This window comes from Centropristis striata, chromosome 21 (assembly GCF_030273125.1).
Source record: "Centropristis striata isolate RG_2023a ecotype Rhode Island chromosome 21, C.striata_1.0, whole genome shotgun sequence".
Classification (NCBI taxonomy): Eukaryota; Metazoa; Chordata; class Actinopteri; order Perciformes; family Serranidae; genus Centropristis; species Centropristis striata.
The window spans coordinates 24,289,209-24,312,190 of record NC_081537.1 but is presented as its reverse complement, the minus strand read 5'-3'; the positions used below and the strand labels follow the sequence as shown (position 1 = coordinate 24,312,190).

The window sequence follows — 22,982 nt, the reverse complement described above, 5'->3', positions numbered from 1 at the left end:
TAAAAACACTTTATTAATCAATAAAAACAATTCTTGATTGCCGGCAAATATCTCAAAACAGAGGGAACTACATCCAAACTGAAAGCAGAGGGTGAGACCGTTATGGAGACATTTGACAAACTACATAAATCATGACAAACACAAACATGAAAATATTTACATAACAAGACAGACAAAAAAAGTGCACTAAGTAGTAGCAGTACTAAATAGTTTGTGTCGCACTGGGTTACACTGAAGTGAATGTTAACCAGAGTTTCATGCCTGAATATCACATTTAATGAGGACACTTCTGCTTTCAAAAAACATTTTTTTGGACATCACCTTAATGTTGCGTTCAGCCTCTTGTAAATATTCTAGCCTAGACGCTATCTCAGCTGCAACAGTTTTACCTATTTTTTCTTTTTAGAAAGAGGGCGATGTAACATGTACTGACAGAACTTCATTTAAAGAGACAAGTAATAGCACTTCTACTTCGGGAAACGGTTTTTCCTTTCGGTTCCCAAAACATTTAAAGTGAGAGATAATGAGATTGTGAAATAAAGGCATTCAAATCAAAGTGGCCACAACACACACTGTCATTGCACGCATTCAGATAACTTTTTACCTCATGTAACACCTTGGCTCACTTTGTAATCAACACAAAAAACTTAAAAACAGGACTCATAATATTAAAGCCAACACCTCGGCTTTTACAGCAGTTAAAAATGTGCCTCAAGTGGCTTTCAGTTGGTTGGCAAATAAGTTAATTAGACGGGATATCGCTACACACAGCGACAACTGAGCCTGTTTTAAATTAGTGCTTAAAACGAGGCGTCCAAGAGGAAAAAACAACAAAATAAATGATCTTAACTCTGAGCTGTGGCTGCCTGGAGTCGGTGGAAATCATACAGTACTCTCTGGAGCTCCCGGCCCATCACCTCAATTCCTCTGCGTGGAGTTTTAAAAACCAACCCAAAAAAAATAAATAAAAAGAGTGTTTACATAAAGCTGATGTGGCTAGACCTATAACCTTGCTTATACTACAGATTATGAACAGTTAATAAGAGCCTTCCTAAACGCAGCTCTCGTATTTAAACCTGCAGCGAAGGAATAGCGACAGACACGGCAAAATGCATATAGCCAAGCCTTTTAAAGACAAATTACAGTGCTATGTATAATTTATAAGGAAGTTGATACATTTTGCAATGCAGTGTGCCTCCTCCTCCCCTAAAACATCCATCAGGACTTCACCCCTCCAGGCCTCTGTTAGCAGTGGCCAGCCCAGGAACTCTCCTCACATCTCTTTACGACTCTTTATCTTCTCTCAACATCCTCCGTCCACACATCAAACCCGATCTCTCTTCAGGGCCTTCTAAACTTAGATGCCGCCCGACAAACTGACTCAAAAAACTGGCATTTGAGATACACAAACGGGCAGATTTAGAGTGCAGCGTTTGAGCATTTTTAAGATGGATCCAGATCGAGTGATGTGCACCATACAACCTTTGGTTAGTATCGGTGTTAGTGGCATCCTAAAAATGATGGACTTCCTTTAACCTTTGGTATCTAAACTCTCACAACCAATCTTTTCAACCTAAAAGCCTCAGTGACAAAAATCACTGTAAGTCTCCAGGTTGGGATGTGATCGGTCCTTTAAAACCTTCAGTGCATAGTATCCCAACCGTCCTCGTCCACAGTTCTTTTACTCCCATCTTTTCTCGATACCAGTCCCTTGTTTTTACCCTACAAATCTTCTCCGTCCTCAGTGGTTTGGTGCAAAAAGGATCAAGAGCAGCTAAAAGTTTTCTAATAGCTCATGTTATGTCCTTTTATATCCCTTGTCTCCTTGCTTATTGTTTTCCCCCGTCTAAATAATGAAATATCAGTACTCAAACGAAGAGCTACTTCTGCTTCAAAGTTGTTTCCAGGAAAAAAAAAACGTAGGAACAGAATGAAAAGGGAGAAACTAATGCAGGAAGAGTAGTCAACAATGCCATTTTTCTACTCACCAGAATCTTCTTAAAGGAAAAAAGGACATCTCTCTTGCATCTGCAGAAATCTTTCTTATTGATTTAGCAAAGTGATAGAATAAACAGCAGTCTGCCCCCCCCCCTCACTTCTTTTTGTCTTTTTGTTTTTTCTCTGGCTTACGGTTCTGCTCGGCAGTGGTTACGCCGCGGGGCATGATCAGCACGCTGCCGTCGGCGCTGTACTGCAGTGAGTACTCGCTGGGAGGATAGGGCCGGCCCTCCTCGTCCCGAAGCTGAGTGAACACCTCCTGGTACAGACTCTGCACCTTCTGCTTCATCTGCCGGATGGAGCGGATGAACTCCATCTTCTCCTTCAGCAGCCGGGCCTTGTCCCGCCTCAGGTCTTGGACGCCCTGCTCCAGGTTGATGATGGTGTCCAGCTTGCGCTTGCGGCAGTTCTGGGCCGCCATCTTGTTCTTGCCGCGCCGGCGGATGTCGCGGATCAGAGCCAGCTGGCCCTCGCTCAGGTGGTGCTTGGACAGGAGCTCGTTGAACTCCTCCACCGGCAGGTTGATGATCTTCTCGTTGGAGAAGGGGATTTTCATGGCCCGGGCTCGGCGTTCGTCGCGACTGGAGTGTTTGTCGAGCAAGTCCTGAGCAGGCTGCAGCTTGGAGTGTTTGTCGCGGACGGTCTTCTTTCCGGTGGAGAGGGGCAGCTCCGGGTGCTCGGTGAACGGCGAGGAGAGCGGCAGGTTGTAGGTGTGATTGTGGCTGATGCTGTCGAGCTGCGGGAGGCTGTGGAACTGAGACGGGTCCTGATAGCTCATACGGCAGAGCTTACTGTAGCCGGGCTGATAACCGCCCACAGCTCCTTCCTCCGTCTCCGCGGTGGTGACCTCGGAGTCGGTGCTGTATCCGACCGCCCCCTCCTCCGAGAAGGTGGCGGACGTCGAAGACGAAGACGCCGCTGAGGAGCAGGACGTCTCGGAGCTGCTCGGGGAGGCCGGGCTGTGGCTGGAGTCCAGACCGGAATCTGAGTCGAGCTCGTCCTCCAGCTGCAGAGCCTGCGCCTGGCTGAAGCCCTCCTCCATGGCCAGGTCCAGCAGGCTGATCTCGTCCAGCATGGACACCTCCAGCAGGTTGCTGAACGGGTCGGGCAGGATGGGCGTGGACGTGATATTGGTGCTGGAGCTGTTGATGTGCGGCGGGAGGAAGATCCCGGTCAGGTTGGTCGCTCCGAATGTGGAATTGATGTTGCTGGAGTTGCTGGAGGAGAGTCTGGGCATAGGGGTTCTCGGGGTGATGCTGATAGAGTCCAACTGGGGGTTGAAGATCTGTGGGAAGTCTTGGCTGCAGCTGGGGAGGGAGGCCTGGTGGAGGCTGACATCCTGGTTCACCGGCGTCGAGCTCGTCGACAGTCCAAAGTTTCCCGCCGTGTTGGACTCACTTGTCCCACCGGTGCCGCTGTCGCTGCTCGAGTTGCTGTGGGGCGAAGTGCTGTTCACTTCCATCGCCTTTGAATGGAAAGATTTCATTAAATATACACACAATTCTCAAACATAAAGCAGATTTTTGTGCTAAATAATTCAGACAAAACCTGTTTTTTCTTTTGCCGTTTATGGTTAAATTATTTCCCACTCTGACACAGTAAAGAGGCAATTTCTTCATACTTCCAAATATGCTTTTGCCCTTAAAAAGGGGACACTTTTAACAGATTTGTGAGTGATCAGTTGGGGAGTCACAATGTCGATTATTTCATTGATTTAAATTAGTTATTGGAATCAGAAGCAGGATGAGTGGTATTTTTCCGTCAATATAATTGCTTTAACTCCTCTGTCTTGCTTGCTGCCTGCTGATATAAAGTGACGGGGTTAGCCTCAGAGTTAGCAACAGCTTCAGTCCAGGCTCACTTAAGGTGGACCAACTATTCTCATTTTAGCGACACCCAGCTCCTCCAAGGTGGTCTTAGTGAGGCACAACCCCCCCAAAATATGGCACTTAAATCACAATTGATACCATGGACCCTATTCAAAGAATAATTGAGTGTGCTTGTAAGAGCACACTATATATTCTCCACCGGGCTTCTTCCTATTTATTCTCCCGTTTCTTCTTTTCGGTTTTTTTTTGGTCGGCTACCCCTCCCAGAGTTTTGGTCGCACATACACTAAAAAGTTATCAGATCGACCGGCTCGGCCATGACAAGTGTGCTATGACTTTTCTAAGGGCTTTCAAATTATTTGGCAAAAAAACACAAAAAAATCGCCCCAATATTACCTTATGGAGGGGCTAGAGTGGATGACATCATCGCGAGAGTGCAAAGGGAGAGAAAAATTTGTCCAAAAATAAATTTGGAAACTCAAGGATGCAGATACCACTTTACAGAAATAATTTATACATAGAAACGTGGGAAAATCAGTCTCCTCACTCACATTCGTCTGCTAAAGGTATCAGAGTTATAGTTTGGGCGTAGGACGCACAGATGCGCCACCAACACGCACCAACAGCCTCATAGACCGCCATGTTAAAAAAGGGGGAAAATTTCTGGAGGAAAGCAGAGGTATCAGTTTCTTCTGATTGCTCTAAAAAAACAATTTCTTCATTTTTCTTCATAAAACACATATGTAGACGTTCAGGAAGTCGGATCAATGATAGGAACTACGGTTTGGCCAAAAATGCTTCCTGCTCGAAGGGCACTTTCAGCTGTTTTTCTCTCTCTCTCAGTGGCGTCACTTGACCTTCTCTCTCACAGACAGAGAGACACGGGCCAGAGTCAAGCACACTCAAAATTTCTTTAGAAATGTTCTAGTTTGAAATGTAAAGCTGTCAGGGCATGAAACCAATGATCTGTTGATCTTTATGAATCAAGACTCAACAGTCGGGAACTGAATCCTTAAATCGAAAGTCTGAATTGTGGATTTGGAGAACTGTGACACCCCTAGTTTCTAGAAAACAATATAAACAAACAAATACAACTCACAAGATAAAAAGTGATGCATTTTTAAAAGGGGACCTACTTGTAGCTCCATGATGGCCATGATATCCTGCCACTGCTGCTCCAGGTCCAGCTGTGGCTCTGCTGGGGGCAGCTGTGGAGGCAGAGGAAGGCCCTGAGACGTGGAAGGAACTTCTTCAGTGGAAACGATTTCTGCGCTGACAGCCGGGGCTGGAAACTATTCAGAAACATTACAAACACATTGTTACAACTTCACTGTAGTATTTTTTTAACCACAGCAATAAAAACAATGCTTGTAATGCATGTGAAAGAACACATTCATGTTTGTACCTCAGATTCTTCTCCAAAAGGAAACGTGGCCTCCAGCAGCCTCAGGCATTCTTGTAGAGACAGAGAAGTCTGAGAGCCGAGCCCGGGGAGCTGCAGAACACAACAAAACAGAGGCCAATACTGTGAGAGGTATTTATTATTTTAGGGCACTTTCACACCTGTAGTGAAGTGAATCTGGTCCGCACCAATGAAAGAAAAACATGCATCTTCACCTTCTCTGATTTCACAAAAAACTCAAGAAGAAATAAGTGACTGTGAGCATTATTAGCCAGGAGTGCAACAAGACCTCGTGCATCATAAAGAGTAAAGAACACACGCAAAAAAGGCATTTTGAAGAGCTGAAATAAAAGTAGGACACAAGCTCAATAGACATTTTCTTTCAGTTTCTGATTGATGGCACTTCCATGGTGATGTTACTTAAATATTAGGCTTTGCATCACTTATACAATGCAGGAAATCAATCTTTTAACAGATATTGTGGTTTGAATTTGTGCTAAAATCATTCATCTACTGTCTTTTCTGCTGTTCTGTGTGGAGTTCTTGCAGTGGAGTCAGGCCATTCTGTCAAACACAATATACATTTTGGTTTTCTTTGTTGGTTTAGGATGATAAAAACGTCCCAGATGAAGCTGTGTCTGGATGCCCAGATGTAAATCCCTGTTGTTCCATTTATTAATATGTTCTGAACATGACCAAGCCTGTAAACATACTGCAGGGACGTTTTCCAGAATCTATCCCTAATCCTCGATTCTGACCTAAAACCAGCCCTCTGCTCGCCCTTTTGGCTCCACTGGAGACGTGGACGTCCAATCAAACGCCGCACATTGTCCTTCGCTTCTTTTTTTGGCCAAACACGCAGGATTACTAAGACGGAGAAATGCTGCCCCGCCCACCCACACTCGGTGGCTGAGGGACAATATGTCCTGTCTAAACCTGGAAAAGATCCGCTGCTCCGTTTGCAACTCAGACAGAAAAGTTCCAAGAGGTCATTTCAGAACTTTCAGTCAGGCTGAAGACTTATTTCCCAACTGTCTTTATGTCGATTTCTGTCAGAAATACAATCTGTAGAAGATTATCAGTTTTCTAACCCTCCGTTCCTTTATGTATTCTCTTATTTATTTACCCATTATACCTTTCTAAACTTAAAATCAGACTTCCAGAACCTTCCTACATTACTCCTAAGACAAAGTACCTTTTAATGTATAGAATCTGGGCTTTCAGATGGAGTGAGGGGTGTCGTCTTAAATTTATAAATCTGTTGTACACTCAACAGATTTCTTTTGTCTTCTTATTCTCTTGGAAATAGGGCTTGGCCATATATCGATATTAAATATATATTGATATATTTTTAAATGTGATATGAATTAGCCCATATTGCATATATCAATATAGTTCTTTTTTTCTTTTTCTTTATATATAAATGCTGCCCTTACTAGGGTTTGTCATATTTAGTTCTTTTGTAATGTTTGTTATTCTTTTCTCATAATATATTTATTTCAGAAAAAAATGGCCTATTTTATTTCATAGGCTATTTTTATTTAAGATATTTTTTTTATTTAAATGTGCACTTTATGGAGCTTTGATTTTAAAAAAAGGTTCTCCTGTTATACAGTATTTATATTCACAAAAACAGTTTCAATAAAACTACTTGTGACATGTCATATTTGGCTTTGACTGAATACTTGCTCTCACTTTGCAATAAAAATATCTGGATATATATCGTATATCGATATTCAGCTTAAATATATCGGGATATGACTTTTGGTCCATATCGCCCAGCCCTACCTGGAAATTAAATAAAAATGTCATAAATGCCGCGAATGCCACAAATTCCAGCCCTGGGTAAGCTGCATGTGTTTTTGCAGTTTTAGGAGGATTATATTTCATAAACAGAATGGGGATAAAGATTCTGAACAGCTACTGAACCTCTGAAATAAATGTGACTCAATAATATTTCAACTTGATAAAATCTTGATTTCTCACTCGACTGTCGGAGACCTGAACTCATCGACACAATGAGAAGAAACTCTTGTGTTCAAACTGAGAAATTTCACAGCTGAACACAATTTTTCATCCCCCAGTGTTTTTGGGGGAAGTGGAAATGTTTCCAGATGAATAAATATTTATATTCAGCAGACAAAATGATCCTTAATCACCAGTGTGTGTCTCTTCTCGTGTTCGGGCAGTTAAATGGATAAGACAGACTACAGACCTGCTCCGGGATGCTCTCTCCGGTCTCCCCGTCCACGGGCTGAGGACCCTGTAAGTTCACTCCGTTCCTCCAGCTCTCCTGCTCCTCGTTCCCGTCTTTGTTGTCGTGCGGGTTGGGCTTCTCCTCCTCCTCACTCTCCTTCTGCCGGTTGCTGTAGTTGAACACTTCTCTTCCTGCGCCAAGGTCGATGTCCTGTCTCCATAGGATGTCAATCAAGTCAATGTCCTGGAAAAACATATAGCAACCATTGAACAATGGCCCTGTGCAGAGAAAAGTTAATTTAATAACCAGGCAGGCATTCAATGTGTTGATCTCATAGTGCAGTAATGAATAAATAAACATATCTGGGTCATTTATGGTTTAATTATTTCCTTATTTAACATTATAAACTAGAATGTATACTGGTTAGCTTTTTTACAAGCGGTTTGGGCTCATTATTACAAAAGAGAGGCTAATTTTGGCAGATTATGGAACAGAAATGAAGTCAGATGATGCAACCATGACAGAAACTGTTTGACATGGTTATCATGTGATTGTAAAGATGTCTTCATTCATTAGAGTCCAACAATAGCTGTGTGATCCCCAAAATTCTGGAAAAACAAACATAAAAATGTTGTTAAAATGTAACAATAAAATGTAAAAATGTTTTTGTTGAGAGTAAATCAAGTGACTTTGGATTTAAAAGTTGCAGTCTCATAAACAACGTGAACTGTGATAAGAATCACAGTGGTTTTGAATGTGACTCGACTGGTTTGACTAAAAATATCCGACACTGATTAAAGATCAGGGCTGTGGACCAGGAACTATACTGGTTCACCCATTTAAACTCTGTTTGAATTTTATCAGAATACAGTAAAGTTGTGTGTTTTATGCTACTATACCACCAGATATTTATATACACTGAACCCTTATCATAGTTGGAATCGACTGATTAAGTTGTTGTTGAGGTTTTTAAGTGTACAAACTGCTTTTCTGAATACATAATTTATTCCTATAAACGTCAGTGGCTTATGATGCTCCAACCGAATTAGGCCAAATATTTAATTTCTCAACTGCTGGGTTTATTTGGGCATGAAGTCATTATAAAATCCTGCTTATCCGGTGAATTTATGATCCAGCAGGTCATTGTGGAGATGTTAAGAAGCTGTCAGAAGGAGCTCTGCTGCTCCCCAGCAGAGTAAAGTAGGAAACGAGCCACAGTACCTCTTTGGTGAGGTCGTCGTTGCCATCCCTGCTGCCCTGCTCCTGGTTGCCCTCCGGGGCCACGGCTCCCAGGCTGCTGTCCGCTGCGTTCAGGTTGTACGTGGATTCAGGTGCTCCGCTTCCTCCCCTCATGGCCGGGGTAGCGTCAGGGTTGTTAACGTCCTCTAGGCCGCCCCCATTGTCCAGGGTGATGCTGGTGCTGGACTGGCTGCTGGTGGACACCACAGTCTCAGAGTCGCGGTGCACTAGCCAGGTGTTGAGCTCGGTACTGGGCACAGAGAGGCGATCCAGCTGGCGCACCTGGTTCAGCAGCCGTCTAGTGGTGAAGAAATGGTCGAGGTCCACACTCTTTGGATGGATGCCATAGCCGTCCAGCGTGTTGCGCAGGTTGTGAAACTGTGTCTGGGTGTAGGCTGAGCTAGGGCCCAGAATGATCTCTCTCAGTGGGGGCAGCTGATTGCTTAGATAGGTGTCAACGTCCACCCGCACCCCAATGAGACTCAGAAGGATGGTGAACTGAATCAGGCCCTCTGTGAAGTATTTTTTCAGGTAAAGCATTTCTTTACAAAGGAACAAAAGGTGAAAGTAAAAAATAAAAACAAAAATGGGGCCAACTAGCTCGGATCAATACTTCTGTACTTATACTAGAAGACGGAGATAGATACATGAACATTTAAAAAAAGTGGTTAAAGAGAGTGAGGGGGAGGAAAAGGGGTTCTTCAACAGGATTCTGTGACAAGCATGTAAGATCCACGATGAGGTTTCCACTCTGAGAGAGTCCAGTTTGTGCTCAAATCTTTCTTCTTCATAAGGTTGTCATCTTCCCATTCCTGACAAAAAAGTGAGAAATTACATGTTATTGCTCTGCTGCAAACTACATTACATGACAGCCAACACTGCTTTCAAGTCTTACCTGCCTACATTTGCATTAAACACATGTTAATGAAAAAAATAAATAAATCAGGACTTGCTAGCCCACTGCAACCACTCCATCCTCCCAAAGACTAGAGAAGTGATGTCGGATCGCACCGCGCAGTGTCTTTTATCCGCTCTTTGGATGTTCAGCAGAGCTGAGATGGTGCTTTGGGCATCACCCCACCCTTGACAGGACAACTACTTCTTGTGGGTGCTGCTGAAGGTGAATGGGAGAGTGGAGAAGGCTCGCAGCTAGCACACGCACCAGCGTTAGGTAGCGGGCAGGGTCCCTCCCTCCTCCTATCTTCGTCCGTGTGACGTTAGCAGTTAGCCACCTTGTGTTTTGACACCCGGTGCTGCTCACACAAATATACAACCTCCTCAACACACAACATAAAGTAGCTGCTGTGCGCCGTGTCGCCACATTATCACGTTAAATCGCTTCTCTGTTTACCCTAAAAAGTGACAGGTAGCTCTGCTGGCACCGCCGTGGCTAGCATCAAACAATCTCCCTAGCAACAAGTGGTGAAAAGATGATTGACGCATGGCTCGGCCAATCGCAGCGCCTCAAGCGCGGTGACGACATATGACTCCAGAAAATCCCCACCAATGGGAGTGAGAAGTGGGGGTGGGGCTTTAAAGAAAAACTACAATTGGAAGTGCTCCGTGCTAAGCTAGTTTGCTGCTAACCACCTTAAGCGCACTTTTAAAAGTAAGTTAAGACAGCACGCGCTACTTTATCCAGCCACACACACAGAAATACTGTTTATTCACCATGCGTCTGCTTTACGTTAGCTCATGCCATGAATCACAGCAATCCATGAATCGGCTTACGTATTAATTGATTTTAATACTCACGCATGAAGATTTGGCAACTGTGTCTTCATGCCCAAAAGTCCGCTACACCAGATAACAGTGAACCAGTCCTGTTTCACTAAAAGTTCCACAGTGTTGCCCGACATAGCATTAACCAGCCTTTCCTCATTGAATGGCCCACCATGACTTGCAAAATTGCTAGCTGGCCCGGCTAGCCTAGCATTGACACCAAAACACGCTTTCGCACAGAGCATGCGCAGAACATTCTAGTAACAGGCTTTCATCAGCCGACTGAAAATTCCCCCACAGATAATATTACACGCATAATATTATCACGTTTTAAAGCTTTTGAGTGGCGAAAAACAACTTATTCAATAGATGTTTTATTCTAAACAAATTTATAAAAATATATCACACCATTTTGCAACAGTTTTATTCATTATTTACTAATAAGTCATGTAATTAAATCCGATTATGAAATATATTTGTATTATTATTAGGTAATTAAAGTAATTTGAACTGAGAATCTTTTACATATTTTGATTTGTTACAGATTAGTTATGTTTCCTGATTATAATTATAATATAAAAATATATAAAAAAATCAGAAATATGTAAATATGAATAATCTGGTTCTGCACTTAGTTTAAGGGATTTATGCAATACCAATGTCTAATATTACTTTTATTGCTATTATTATTATGACGCTGATTATTATTATAATTATTATGTCAATATTATATATATAATGTTATCACATTTATGAGCTTGTGAGTTGTGAAAAACAACTTCTTCATACATTTTTTTATTACACACTAATAAAAATATACCACACCATTTTACAACTTTTTTTATAAATAATAAGTTATGTAATTAAATTTGATTATGAAATATAATTGTAATATTTTTAGGTAATGAAATTATTTTGATCTGACAACTTATTGACCATTTACTAGTTAAAACATTCACATATTTTTTAAAGAATTTTGTTACTGATTAACTACCTTGTTTTCTTAACATGATTAACAATAAGAAATGTGTAAATATGATGTATGTGGTTCTGCAATTGGTGTAAGATTTGTAAGTATGTCTTATATTACTATCATATTAATGTTACATACATAATATAATCACATTTTCTAAGAAATTGAGTGGCAAAAAACAACTTCTTCATACAATTTTATTCCAAACAAATTTATAAAAATACATCACACAATTTTACAACTGTTTTATGAATTATTTACAAATACGTTGTAATTAAATTAGATTGTTAAATATACTATTATTTTATTAAAGTTTACTAGTTTGAAACCATAACATAATTGAAACTTTTATGAATTTACTGTTGCTGATTGATTTCTATTTTGTTAGTAATTATTATAATTATAATAATTTGAAGCAAGAAACTAATGATGTTCAATACATGTAGTGGATTAAAAAGGTCATATTCAGTGTATGTGAATTGTAGTGAAGCAGAAATATAATGTAGAATAAAAAGGAATTACTCAAGTTAAAGACCTCAAAATAATACTCAACTGCAGTACTGATAAATGTACTGATGCTTTAGACCAGTGACCAATAAAATCACACTATAAAAGATATTAAGTGACAAAAAACATCTTTAATATTTTTTTATTCCAAATAAATTAAGAAAAGTACATTGTACAATTTTATAAATGTTTAATGATAGTAATCATAGAAAATTGGAAGATTATTTCCAAACAAATCATAAAAAACATGTTCTTTCAAACTGTGTGACAAATATGGTTAATTTACTAGTTTTGTTAAGTTTTACATTCATACAAGTTACTAAATCTTCTCTAAATTCTGAATTATATATATATTTAATATAATATAATATTTTTAAGATTACCAACAGTAAGTAATGTCTGCATGTGATTATTCTGGTTCTGCAATTATTTTCAAGATATTTATTTATATTTCCACCCTTAAAATGCATTGATATCTTATGTCTTTATTTATTTATTATGCAATAATAAGAACTTAATTTGCTTTATGTATGATGATAAAGCATATTCCCCTTAAATGAAAAAAATTAAATTATATAATGAAAAATAAAAGTTTATACATTGGATGCATTCATCAATAGAAAAAAACAAAATTTAAACAGAATTCACACATTTTATACAAGCATACACTTTTTTTTTTTAAGTAAAGAATACACAAGACCTAAAATTAAATACCACTTTTATTTCTCCATGTAGATCATGACAAAAATAATTTTAGTGAACAACATTCACTATATATTAACTCCCATCAGGTTGACCGGCCTTTTGTGGTAACGCTTCGAAATGTCGGCTTCAATCTGAAAAAAAACAACAAAAATTTACTGGCAATCATATTGACTTTTAGTGAGATCTTTAATCTTATAATGATCGTGAATTACAGGCACTAAAATTCATTTTAATTAATCTATAGATATAATGCTGTTATGATACATTTTTACTGTAAGAGGAGAGAAAAAGATCCCACACAACTTTCTCTTTCTATTCAGCTGAAAAACTGCCAAGCCCATGAACATAAATAAATTGGAAAAGTAATTTAATACCAGTTTCTGGAGCTCCTGGGTGTGATATTTTGATTGCTATGTTATTATTATTATTATTATTATTATTATTAATAAAAATAATAATAATTCACTAAAAGAATCCTAAAGAAATATTTTAAAAAATCATGAATCCTAAAAATATAAATAAATTGATAAAAATTCATAATTAAAAAAATATATTAAAGAAATAAAGAATCATGAATCATTGTGAATCATGGTCATATATATATATATATATATATATATGACCATTTTACAACATATTTTTTGACTGTATAATCCTCAGTATATATTAATATAGATATAATGCTGTTATGATACATTTTTCCTCTAAGAGGAGAGGAAGATCCCACACAACTTTCTCTTTCTATTCAGCTGAAAAACTGCCAAGCCTGTGAACATAAATAAATAGGAAAAGTAATTGAATACCAGTTTCTGGAGCTCCCGGGTGCATCCTGCCAGCAGGTCAACTCGAGGCTCCAGCCTGGACTGCTCCTCCAGGGCCTCCTGCCGTCTCTCCACCATCGTGGCTCCTTTCAGCAGCAGAATATCCGCCTGCTTCAGCTTCTGCCTCAGCACCTCCGACACACGCTCAACATACCTGAACAGCATTTAATACATTAAAAACAATGACTGTAACAGGCTTTCATCAGCCGACTGAAAATTCCCCCAAAGATAATATTACACACATAATATTATGTTTATGAGTTTTGAGTGACAAAAAATAACTTCTTTATACATTTTTTTTTATTCCAAACAAATTTATAAAAATATATTGCATCATTTTGCAACTGTTTTATGGATTATTTACAAATAAGTTATGGAATTAAATTATATTATAAAATAAATTATTAATATTCTTAGATAATTAAATTATTTTGAACTGAGAACTATCAATTTACAAATTAAATCTTTCACATATATTGATTTGTTACAGATTATTTACTTTGTTTTCTCAACATATTTAAATATGAAATATGTAAATATGATTAATCTGGTTCTGCAATTAGTTTAAGAGATTTATGCAGTACAAGTATGTCTTATCTTACTATTATTATTATTATTATTATTATTATATACTATTATATTAATATTACATACATAATATAGTCAAATTTTGTAAGATATTGAGTGGCAAAAAACAACTGCAATGGATTTTCTTTTAATAACTGTTTAATGAATTATTTACAAATAAATCATTTAATTAAATTAAATTATGAAATATATTTGTAATATTATTAGGTAATTAAATAATTCCGAACTGAAACGTTTTGTCAATTTACTAGTTACAGGGTTCGTACAGGTGCTTGAAATCCTTGAAAATGCTTAAATTTTAATGTTGTATTTTCAAGGTTTGAAAAGTGCTTGAAATTCTTACTGTATTTCTCGTGCAATCGGACTATAGATAATCACATGTTCAATGAAAAAAAATAATAAATCAAATGTTGAGATTAGCAAACTGTACTTTTGGTTGTTAAAAGTGTAAAACCATCGCTGTCGGTATGGTTGAGGGAAATTACCTCTTTTAGCATGTAAGTACTCATCTAAAATATGCAACTTACAACCGTTGTAAGGTCCTGGAAAAGCTTGGAAATGGACCTTGAAAGTCCTTGAAAAGTGCTTGAATTCGACCACTCAAAAAGTGTTTGAACCTTGTAGTTAAACCTTTCACATGTTTTGACTGAGGATGAGTTACGGCAGCGTACCGCGGCGAGGCCTGGATCATGAACAGGTGCTGCATCCGGAGCGAGGTGAGGCGGCCCAGCAGGTCCTGCACCTCCGACAGCATCCCCCGCACATGTTCCCGGCTCTGTCTCTGGATGACGGAGGGGGCCAGCTGGAACTGGCTCATAGCGACCACGTCTCCCTCCTCTCCCATCTCAGTAATGCGCTGCGTTAAGAACGCCTCCAGCTGCACAAACACATGGAACACGTGTCACATGTTTGGGCTAAATCTGACACATGATCTCATCCAAATACGATCCAGAGCACCCCAAATTTAGTCTGCTTTACTGTGACTTTCAAAGTCCCCAGATGGCATTTCTGTTCACACTACACAACCTGCAGACTTGTAAACGGGAAGCTGTTGTGGTTTTCACACACAAAATCTCATCACAAAGTCTGTCAGCAGGAGGAATCCCTGATGATATGATTTGTCTGGTCTTCAAACAATGTTTTGTCACAAACACAAACACAAGAGGTGAAAAATGCTAAATATCACACTCAAGATGGGATTTTTGTTGCTCCAAAGATGCAGAACTTTTCTTATAGTCATGCTTAGGGCTGGGTGATATATTGATATAAAAGATATATCCATATATTTTTAAATGTGATAACCCTTACTAGGGTTTGTCATATTTAGTTATTTTGTAATGTTCGTTATTCTTTTCTCATATAAATATATTTATTTCAGAAAAAGATTGGTCTATTTTATTTCATAGGCTATTTTAATTTAAGATATTTTTTATTTAAATGTGCACTTTATGGAGCTTTGATTGAAAAAAAAAAGGTACTCTTGTTGTTATACAGTATTTATGTTCACTTAAATAAATGGATTCAATAAAATTACTTGTGACATGTCATATTTGACTTTGACTGAACATTTGCTCTCACTTTGCAATAAAAATATTGGGATATATATCGTATATTGATATTCAGCCTAAATATATAAATGACTTTTGGTTCATATCACCCAGCCCTAGTCATGCTTGTTCATGTTGTTAGTACATGTGTTCACAACTATTTATACCCTTTTCCTGTAGGTGCAACAACTTTGGTTTGTTTGTATGTTGCAAATTTAATTCATGCAGTAAAGTTATTATTTTTACAGTATAAAAATTTTCTCTTGGACCTGTTTCTTGCACTTTCACTGACAGGTCTGGGTATTTTAGTGTGCTGGATATCGTGAATGTGTCCGTGCTGCAACTTTGAGCCAGGACTTTGCACAGTTACTTAAACAAAGCGCTTCATTTTCACTAATTTCCCTCTGATCTGGGGTTTAAGTCAGGGAGCTCCAAAAACTGTGGGAAACCAGGACAACAGTTGTGTCTTGCCTGCTACTCCCTGCAAGTTAAAATAAATACTGTGACTTCCTTTTACTAATATTTGTAATGCACACACAGTCCTTGTAATTTGCAGAAACTGGTTTTGAATTTGCACATTTAAACATGTTTAGTTACCAAAATGAAAGGGAGACTGAAGTCTGCAGCTGTTTGTTTAACCACTTGGGGGCAGTGTAAACAAGCTGTAAAACAACTCTGATGTCTCACTTTGTAAAGCAAATAGTTCATTATTTACAACGATTCATTGTTGAATTTGTCGTTTTGCTGAATCAACTCCTCAGGAACAAACTGTTTCTGTCTCTTTAGTAGCTAAATGCTCCACTATGTTCACCAGCTTTATACACCTTTTTGCTGCTGGAAATGTGACATACATGATACACAAAGATCAGGAGGATTGCGTGGTCACACAGGAGTCATTTAACACTAGATAACTGTTGTTTCTACCTCCTGGAGCTCATCGATGAACTGGCTGCGTGACTGAGAGTTCTCCAGGATGCTTAAAGCGTCCTCGCCTCTTGCCTCGCCCTCAGGACCTGCAGGATCACACGCAGGAGGAAATCTTAACAATTGAACAGAAGTTGTGGAGACTTAATTTAAAAATAAGAAAAGTAGTTACAGTCTGCGCCTGAATCCACAACTTCAATTTCAATGGGAGCTGGTTCACTGTCGCCCCAGTCGATCCCACCAGCACCAGAGTCCTGCAGACACCACGGGAAGATTAGAGCAGTTAGTTAGTTCTGTCTGATGAACCTCACAGCCCCGCACAGGTGAACGCAAGACATCAACACCATGTGATGGTTTAAATTACATTAAAGTGATAAAATGAGTTCTACAAAAATTAGTTTGGTAAAGTCTGCTTACTACTTGCAGCAGAATCTGATTATTTCAACAATTTATTATTACTTCTTGTTGTTTCTTTTAAGTTTCTTTTTTGAAAGACTTGTTTATACTTTGAGGCACAGGTGGAAGAAGTATTTAGATAATTTTTTTACTTCAGTAAAAGTACTAATATATCACTTTGAATACATATTACTCCACTACAAATTAAAGACCTGCTCGAAACTTGGAAGTTTCAAAATTAAAAGTCCTCGTTTATATGTATATAATATATTACTATGCATTTTTGTAAGCAGCATTTTACTAATTTACTCATTTTAACTACTTGATATACATGTAATCATCCTAAATTGATCATATTTTTTCCAAGTTAAATCTTGAACTGAAAAGTAACTAGTAACTCAAGCTGTCAGCTAAACGTAGTGCAGTAAAACTACAATATTTGCCTCAAAATTGCACTTGAGGTTATTAGTATGCCACACCACTAGTGGGCAGTCAACATGTGGGTGAAGGGTCACGTCACACAATCAATCATAAACAGACAGGTGTGTAGCCGCATTGTGTAGACGAACATAATAAAGTGACAAAAACAATACAGTAGATACTAAACATTGTCCAAGTTCTGATCCAGAAACTACAACTACAGCAGGACAGAAGCAGCAAAGGATCAACTAAAGGTGTGTGCGCCACAACAAACTTTATTTGTGACTTTTTGCAAACTTCTCTTCAACCCATTGATGAAAAATGAAGAGCAGTAAATGTAAACTCAGCGTTAAAATGTTCTATCTGCAGAGATTGTGCTGTGGAGAGGAGATGTTGTGCCTTGTGTTACCTCCGAGCTGGGCTCCAGGCTGATGCCCCAGTCGATCCCAGCCTCCACTGTGACGCCTCCAGCGTCTGCACCGCTGCCGAAGTCTCCCCAGTCGATCTGAAGCAGGTTCAACAGAAACACCAGTCAGAGTCAGCGGTGAGTGGAAAATCAGGACACAGAAATCATCTATTCTGGTATTTGTTGAGCTTCCATATAAGAGGGACTATAGAATTCCTTAAGAAACAGTGAATATCTGAATTTAGACCGGATTTTAAAACATGAAATGCCTCCAAAAAACAAAAGTATTTGCATTTTTCAATAATAAAACAAGATTTTTCTCCTACTGTATGACCCTGATGAATACTTTCAAACAGAGACAGTAAAAACTAACCGCTTCCCCTGCGAGTACTTCAGGCGGAGCTTCCTCCACAACGGGCCTCTCAACAACCGTCGGGACTTTTCCCGTCCTCCACTCGTAAAACGTCGGGTTTCCTTTCTCCTGGACGAAGGTCAGCATGGGCAGCACAGGCTCAGACCTACAGGTCAACAAAATGTGACAAAAAGTCAAACTTTTACATACAGTACAGGCCAAAAGTTTGGACACACCTTCTCATTCAATGTTTTTCCTTTATTTTCATGACTATTGACATTGTAAATTCATCAAAACTATTAATGAACACATGTGGGATTATGTACTTAACAAAAAAGTGTGAAATAACTGAAAACATGTCTTATATTCTAGTAAGCAAAGGGTGGCTACTTTGAGGAATCTAAAATACAAGACATGTTTTCAGTTATTTCACACTTTTTTGTTAAGTACATAATTCCATATGTGTTCATTCATAGTTTTGATGCATTCAGTGAGAATCTACAATGTAAATAGTCATGAAAATAAAGAAAAACGCATTGAATGAGAAGGTGTGTCCAAACTTTTGGCCTGTACTGTAATTGTTATGCTTCTAAAGAACACACAAAACATTTAATTTGAAGAGTAAGGGATGAGTACGAATAGATTTATAAGTAACTATATTTCGATGTTTTACTCACCATTCACATACAAAGTTTGTGAACGCAGTATAAAGTTTGATCAGCTCCTCTAACTTCGCTGCATCCTTCCCGACCTCGTCAAGAACTGCCGGTAAATCTTTGACCAGAGCCTGAAGCTCCCGCGGCACGTTTTCTCCCTGCAGGAGATAAACGAGTGAAAGATCAGGATGAGGAGCGTCTGACAGAGCAGCAGGTTTCTGCGTCTCACTGTGATGCTCCTGGACTCACGGTGATGCCGTACTGTTTGCAGGCGGAGTAGTAGCGCTCCCTCAGGTCTGCTGCGGAGCTCTGACACTCCACCTCCCGTCTGCTCAGCTCCTGCTGCAGCTGCTGGGCTTTGGCCAGCTGCTTCCTCAGAGCCGGGCCCTCGTAGCTCACGTTACGGATCAGCAGGCTGGCCACCTCCGCTGACACACACACATTATTTAGATTTTATTAAAGAACGCTACACATGCTATTAGGCTGCATGATTAGGAAAAAAACATCAAATTGCAAACATTTTTGACTGAAATTGTGATTACTATATTAATATTACGGTACAATTTGAATCCCAAAATATAATGCATAAAAAAATCATGAATCATTGTGAATTCTAAAAATATAAATAAATTAATTTTGAAAAATAAAATTAATATATATATAAAACATTTAAACAATATAAAAAGAATGATAAAAACTATGACCATTTTGAAAATATAAACATTTTCTTAACACATTTTTTTCTTAAATCTGCAAAAAATGATTTGTAGATCTGGAACTTTTCAGCAACACAATACTTCGTTCAGAAAGTTTTTTTGACATATTTTCCTCTTAACAAAACTACGATTTGTATATTTCAGTCGTTCACAATTTTGGTTACATTTTGATACTAAATTTGTATATTTAGTTGCGATTTCCCTATATCCTATAATAATAATAACAATAATAATAAAGAAATAATAAGAACAACGGAAAAAGAAACTACTGTTCTTACAGTTTAGTAAAAGATAACTTTAGACTTTCTGGTTTCCAAGAGAATGACAACAGATATTACAATCCGTTTTACTTGCTTAAAACAGCCTCCTAACCTATAAAATACACAGGAATGTAAAGTCTAATGTTATAGACATAAACACAGAGAGATATGACACTTACCCAAATAGATATTATCTTCCTCATAAAGTGACACAATCTCTTGCCAGTCCTGTGACAGAAAAAAACAAACAGAAAACATGATTCAAACCAATATTTTTGCAAAGTTTCGAGCAGAAGAATAAAAGAATAAGGCTCTAAAACCTCTCAGAATGGATTGTTTGAATCGTCTCACCTTCATCCTCTGAGATGAATATCTGCCAAAGATGTTCTTGGAGGAAGCTTCAGTTCCCTTCAGGATCTCCACGATCCTCAAGCAGTGAAAGTAGTGAATGTCTGACAATAAAAACAAACAAACAAACAAAAAAGAATGCAGTTTTATAAGAGGACCAACAGAAACTAGCAACTACTACACAGAAATGTGTGCTTTATGTATTATGATACAGTCATGAAGCTGAGAATTTGTTTTTCTGAAAGACAAATCCCTGATGATCTTCAAAAAAATAACAAACTATAAATCAAGATCATTTAATAAAACTTTCAGCTGTTTTAAGATATTTCCAGAATCCTAAAAGACTATTTACCATCTAAATAAAAAGTATATTTCATCTGATGCACTGCAAAAGTTGTGACTGTAGTCCCTTTACCAAACGAAAATTGTTTTTCTTTTTTATATTCAGGCTCACTCACTGAAATAATATGAATCATAAGAAAAAAGCTTTCCTTAATACACAAAAAAATAAATGTGTTGTTGTTAAAGAAACCTGCAGAGAGGTAACTTTTATTTACCAGCTGGTTAAAACAGTCTTTGAGAATTCTGTTCATTTAATATTTTTCTGTCTCTGAATCTCTGTAACCTGAATGTAATGATGATAAATAATTACTGAACCTCTACAACTCATCCAGAATGCAGCTGCTCGATTGATCTTCAATCTTCCCAAATTTTCACACACATCACCCCTCCTCCGCTCCCTCCACTGGCTACCGGTGGCTGCGCTGATACGCTTCAAGACTCTAGCTCTGGCGTACTCTGCTGCTAACGGCTCAGGTCCTACTTACATCCAGGACCTTGTCAAACTCTACACCCCTGCTCGTCCTCTACGCTCTGCATCAGCCAAACAGCTGGAGACTCCCACCCTGCGTGGGTCAACTCGCCTCAAAACCTCCTCCAGACTTTTCTCTGTCTTGGCTCCCAAATGGTGGAACGAGCTCCCTACAACATCAGGACCTCAGACAGCCTGTACATCTTCCGCCGCAGGCTGAAGACCTACCTCTTCCAACAATACCTCGGTTAAGTCATGGTCACCTAACATATATATTCAAAAAAAAAATATGAAATGCTAAATGACATGTAATGTAATGTAATGAACCTACAGGAGCCTGAGAGAAGCTGCTTGATCTCCTCGTTCTCCGGCATGTCCTGGATGGCAGCGTTTATCTTCTCTCTGATCTCTTTCACTGCGTTCTGCCATTTCAGGTTACAGTGACGTCGATCCAGCAGCCAGTCTGCACACAGAAACACTCAACATCATTACAGTCTGATCGTTTGATTCGTCTGCTGCAGCAACAGATGGTGTAAAAGATAAACACAATCTAAGTAAGAACATTTAGTAAACTAGTTAGTTTATTTTGATAACAATGAATAATATATATTTGATAATAACTGGATAATGTATAATACCTTAACAACAAAAGAGCCCATATTCACTGCATAGTGAGTACTTTGTTTTGTTTTTCTTTACGTATATGTATTTTCAACTCCACTATATGTACAAGACTGTAGTTACTTTACAAATACACAATTTCCACACAAAATATGACAAAACATTTTACACAAACCATCCAACACTATTAATGAATTAATTAATGAATGCAACAGTAATTGCAATCAATTGGAAATAATAATATAACAATGTCAGGCATCTACTTTATTTTTAGTACCTGATGTGACATTGATGTGATATTTTGAATATTTGTGATAAACTGAAGAATAAAGTGTTCCTTTATGATTTAAAACATCTTGGATCAGCTTGAAAAGTTCCCTAACAAAGCTTATTTTCATGATTGAATCTGATGCATTGCTGCAGATTAGGAGATACAATGAGCACCACCGGAAACATCTATACTAATGAAATGCAAAATACTCATTAGTGTGAAAACAACACAGATGCAAAAACATAATATGTAACAGTAAAATAATTTTGCTGCACAATTAATACTTTGAATGCAGGACTTGGACTTGTATTGGAGGCTCTTTTTTTTTTACTTAAATAAGATAAGATATTCCTTTATTAGTCCCACAAGGAGGACATTTTCCGTGTTACAGCAGCAAAAACGGGAAAGAAGCATCAATAAAATAACAAATAGAAACAAGTAATTTTAACAAGAAATATGAAAGTTAACAATTTAATCAGAACATTAGGGACATTATAGACAGACTCAACAGTTGAAATTACTGAGAAAAGTATTAATAAAGCTCTGAATATTTATTCCACCACAGTATAAAGGTAATATTATTATTTTTTGTGTCTTACCTAACAGTTTGCTGGTCTGAATGTCGATCGGGACATTTTGAATATTCTGTTGAAGTGAGAAAACAGTCAAAACATTCATATTTTACACTTTATCAGCACGTTTTCAGAGTTGTACGTGGCACAGAGAGAAACACAGCATTCATGTAACACTAAACAGTTTCACAGAAAACAGAAATAAGTCTTAAATGAGAGTAGAAACTATTTTATTTGCTTTGTTTTAATGTTGTTTTTCAGTTAGCTGGACTTTGATTGTGACAGTTAGCTGCCTTTAGCTTAGCATGCTGATTAAACCGCGTCAGAGAGACTTTATTTAATCTTACCTCCATTATTTCTGCACCTATTCAACACGAAAACACTTCTAACGTGTTACTGCTTCATTATTTTCTGATTTAACAGGTTTTTATCCCAGATTTCAGCCACCATCCGGATTGCACTGTTTATGACACGTTACGGGAAGGAGAGCCAATAGGAGGAGGAGATGTTATAGTCGCCAAAAGAACCGACCAATGACAGAGCACGATGCTGATGCCTGCAGCTGATTGGTGGATGGTTCAGTTGCAGTGCTTCAGTCCGCCAACAGAGGGCGTTGCCGTCCTTCACTAAGAGGAGAAACATCAGGTTATAAGGTAAATTAAAGTTATTTTATTTATGTGGTGAAATAAATTCTCGGATAC

The 22,982-nt window shown here is 38.3% G+C and overlaps 2 protein-coding genes across 5 annotated transcripts; both read right to left on the bottom strand.

Moving 5' to 3' along the window:
* Positions 1 to 321: 321 nt before the first annotated feature.
* Positions 322 to 10,573, bottom strand: nfe2l1b (nfe2 like bZIP transcription factor 1b). Of its 4 annotated transcripts, none has more exons than XM_059325083.1 (6): positions 10,421 to 10,573; positions 8,648 to 9,477; positions 7,445 to 7,669; positions 5,233 to 5,322; positions 4,964 to 5,119; positions 322 to 3,463 (listed from the first exon to the last, which is right to left on the bottom strand). In XM_059325083.1, exons 2-6 carry the CDS (start codon positions 9,203 to 9,205, stop codon positions 2,093 to 2,095), a joined length of 2,400 nt encoding a protein of 799 aa, XP_059181066.1. In that variant the 5' UTR covers positions 9,206 to 9,477; positions 10,421 to 10,573; the 3' UTR covers positions 322 to 2,092. The 4 variants fall into 4 exon arrangements, with proteins under 4 accessions (XP_059181066.1, XP_059181067.1, XP_059181068.1 ...); XM_059325084.1 differs by lacking the exon at positions 10,421 to 10,573 and adding an exon at positions 9,561 to 10,226; XM_059325085.1 differs by lacking the exon at positions 10,421 to 10,573 and adding an exon at positions 9,677 to 10,226.
* Positions 10,574 to 11,996: 1,423 nt separating this feature from the next.
* On the bottom strand, positions 11,997 to 22,770 carry cdk5rap3 (CDK5 regulatory subunit associated protein 3). Its single transcript, XM_059325095.1, has 14 exons — positions 22,629 to 22,770; positions 22,309 to 22,354; positions 21,149 to 21,280; positions 20,010 to 20,110; positions 19,838 to 19,886; positions 18,932 to 19,110; positions 18,704 to 18,840; positions 18,048 to 18,192; positions 17,678 to 17,773; positions 16,625 to 16,706; positions 16,453 to 16,541; positions 14,653 to 14,858; positions 13,376 to 13,547; positions 11,997 to 12,703 (listed from the first exon to the last, which is right to left on the bottom strand). The coding sequence occupies exons 1-14, from the start codon at positions 22,632 to 22,634 to the stop codon at positions 12,638 to 12,640; spliced, it is 1,506 nt and encodes a 501-aa protein (XP_059181078.1). The 5' UTR covers positions 22,635 to 22,770; the 3' UTR covers positions 11,997 to 12,637.
* Positions 22,771 to 22,982: the final 212 nt, after the last annotated feature.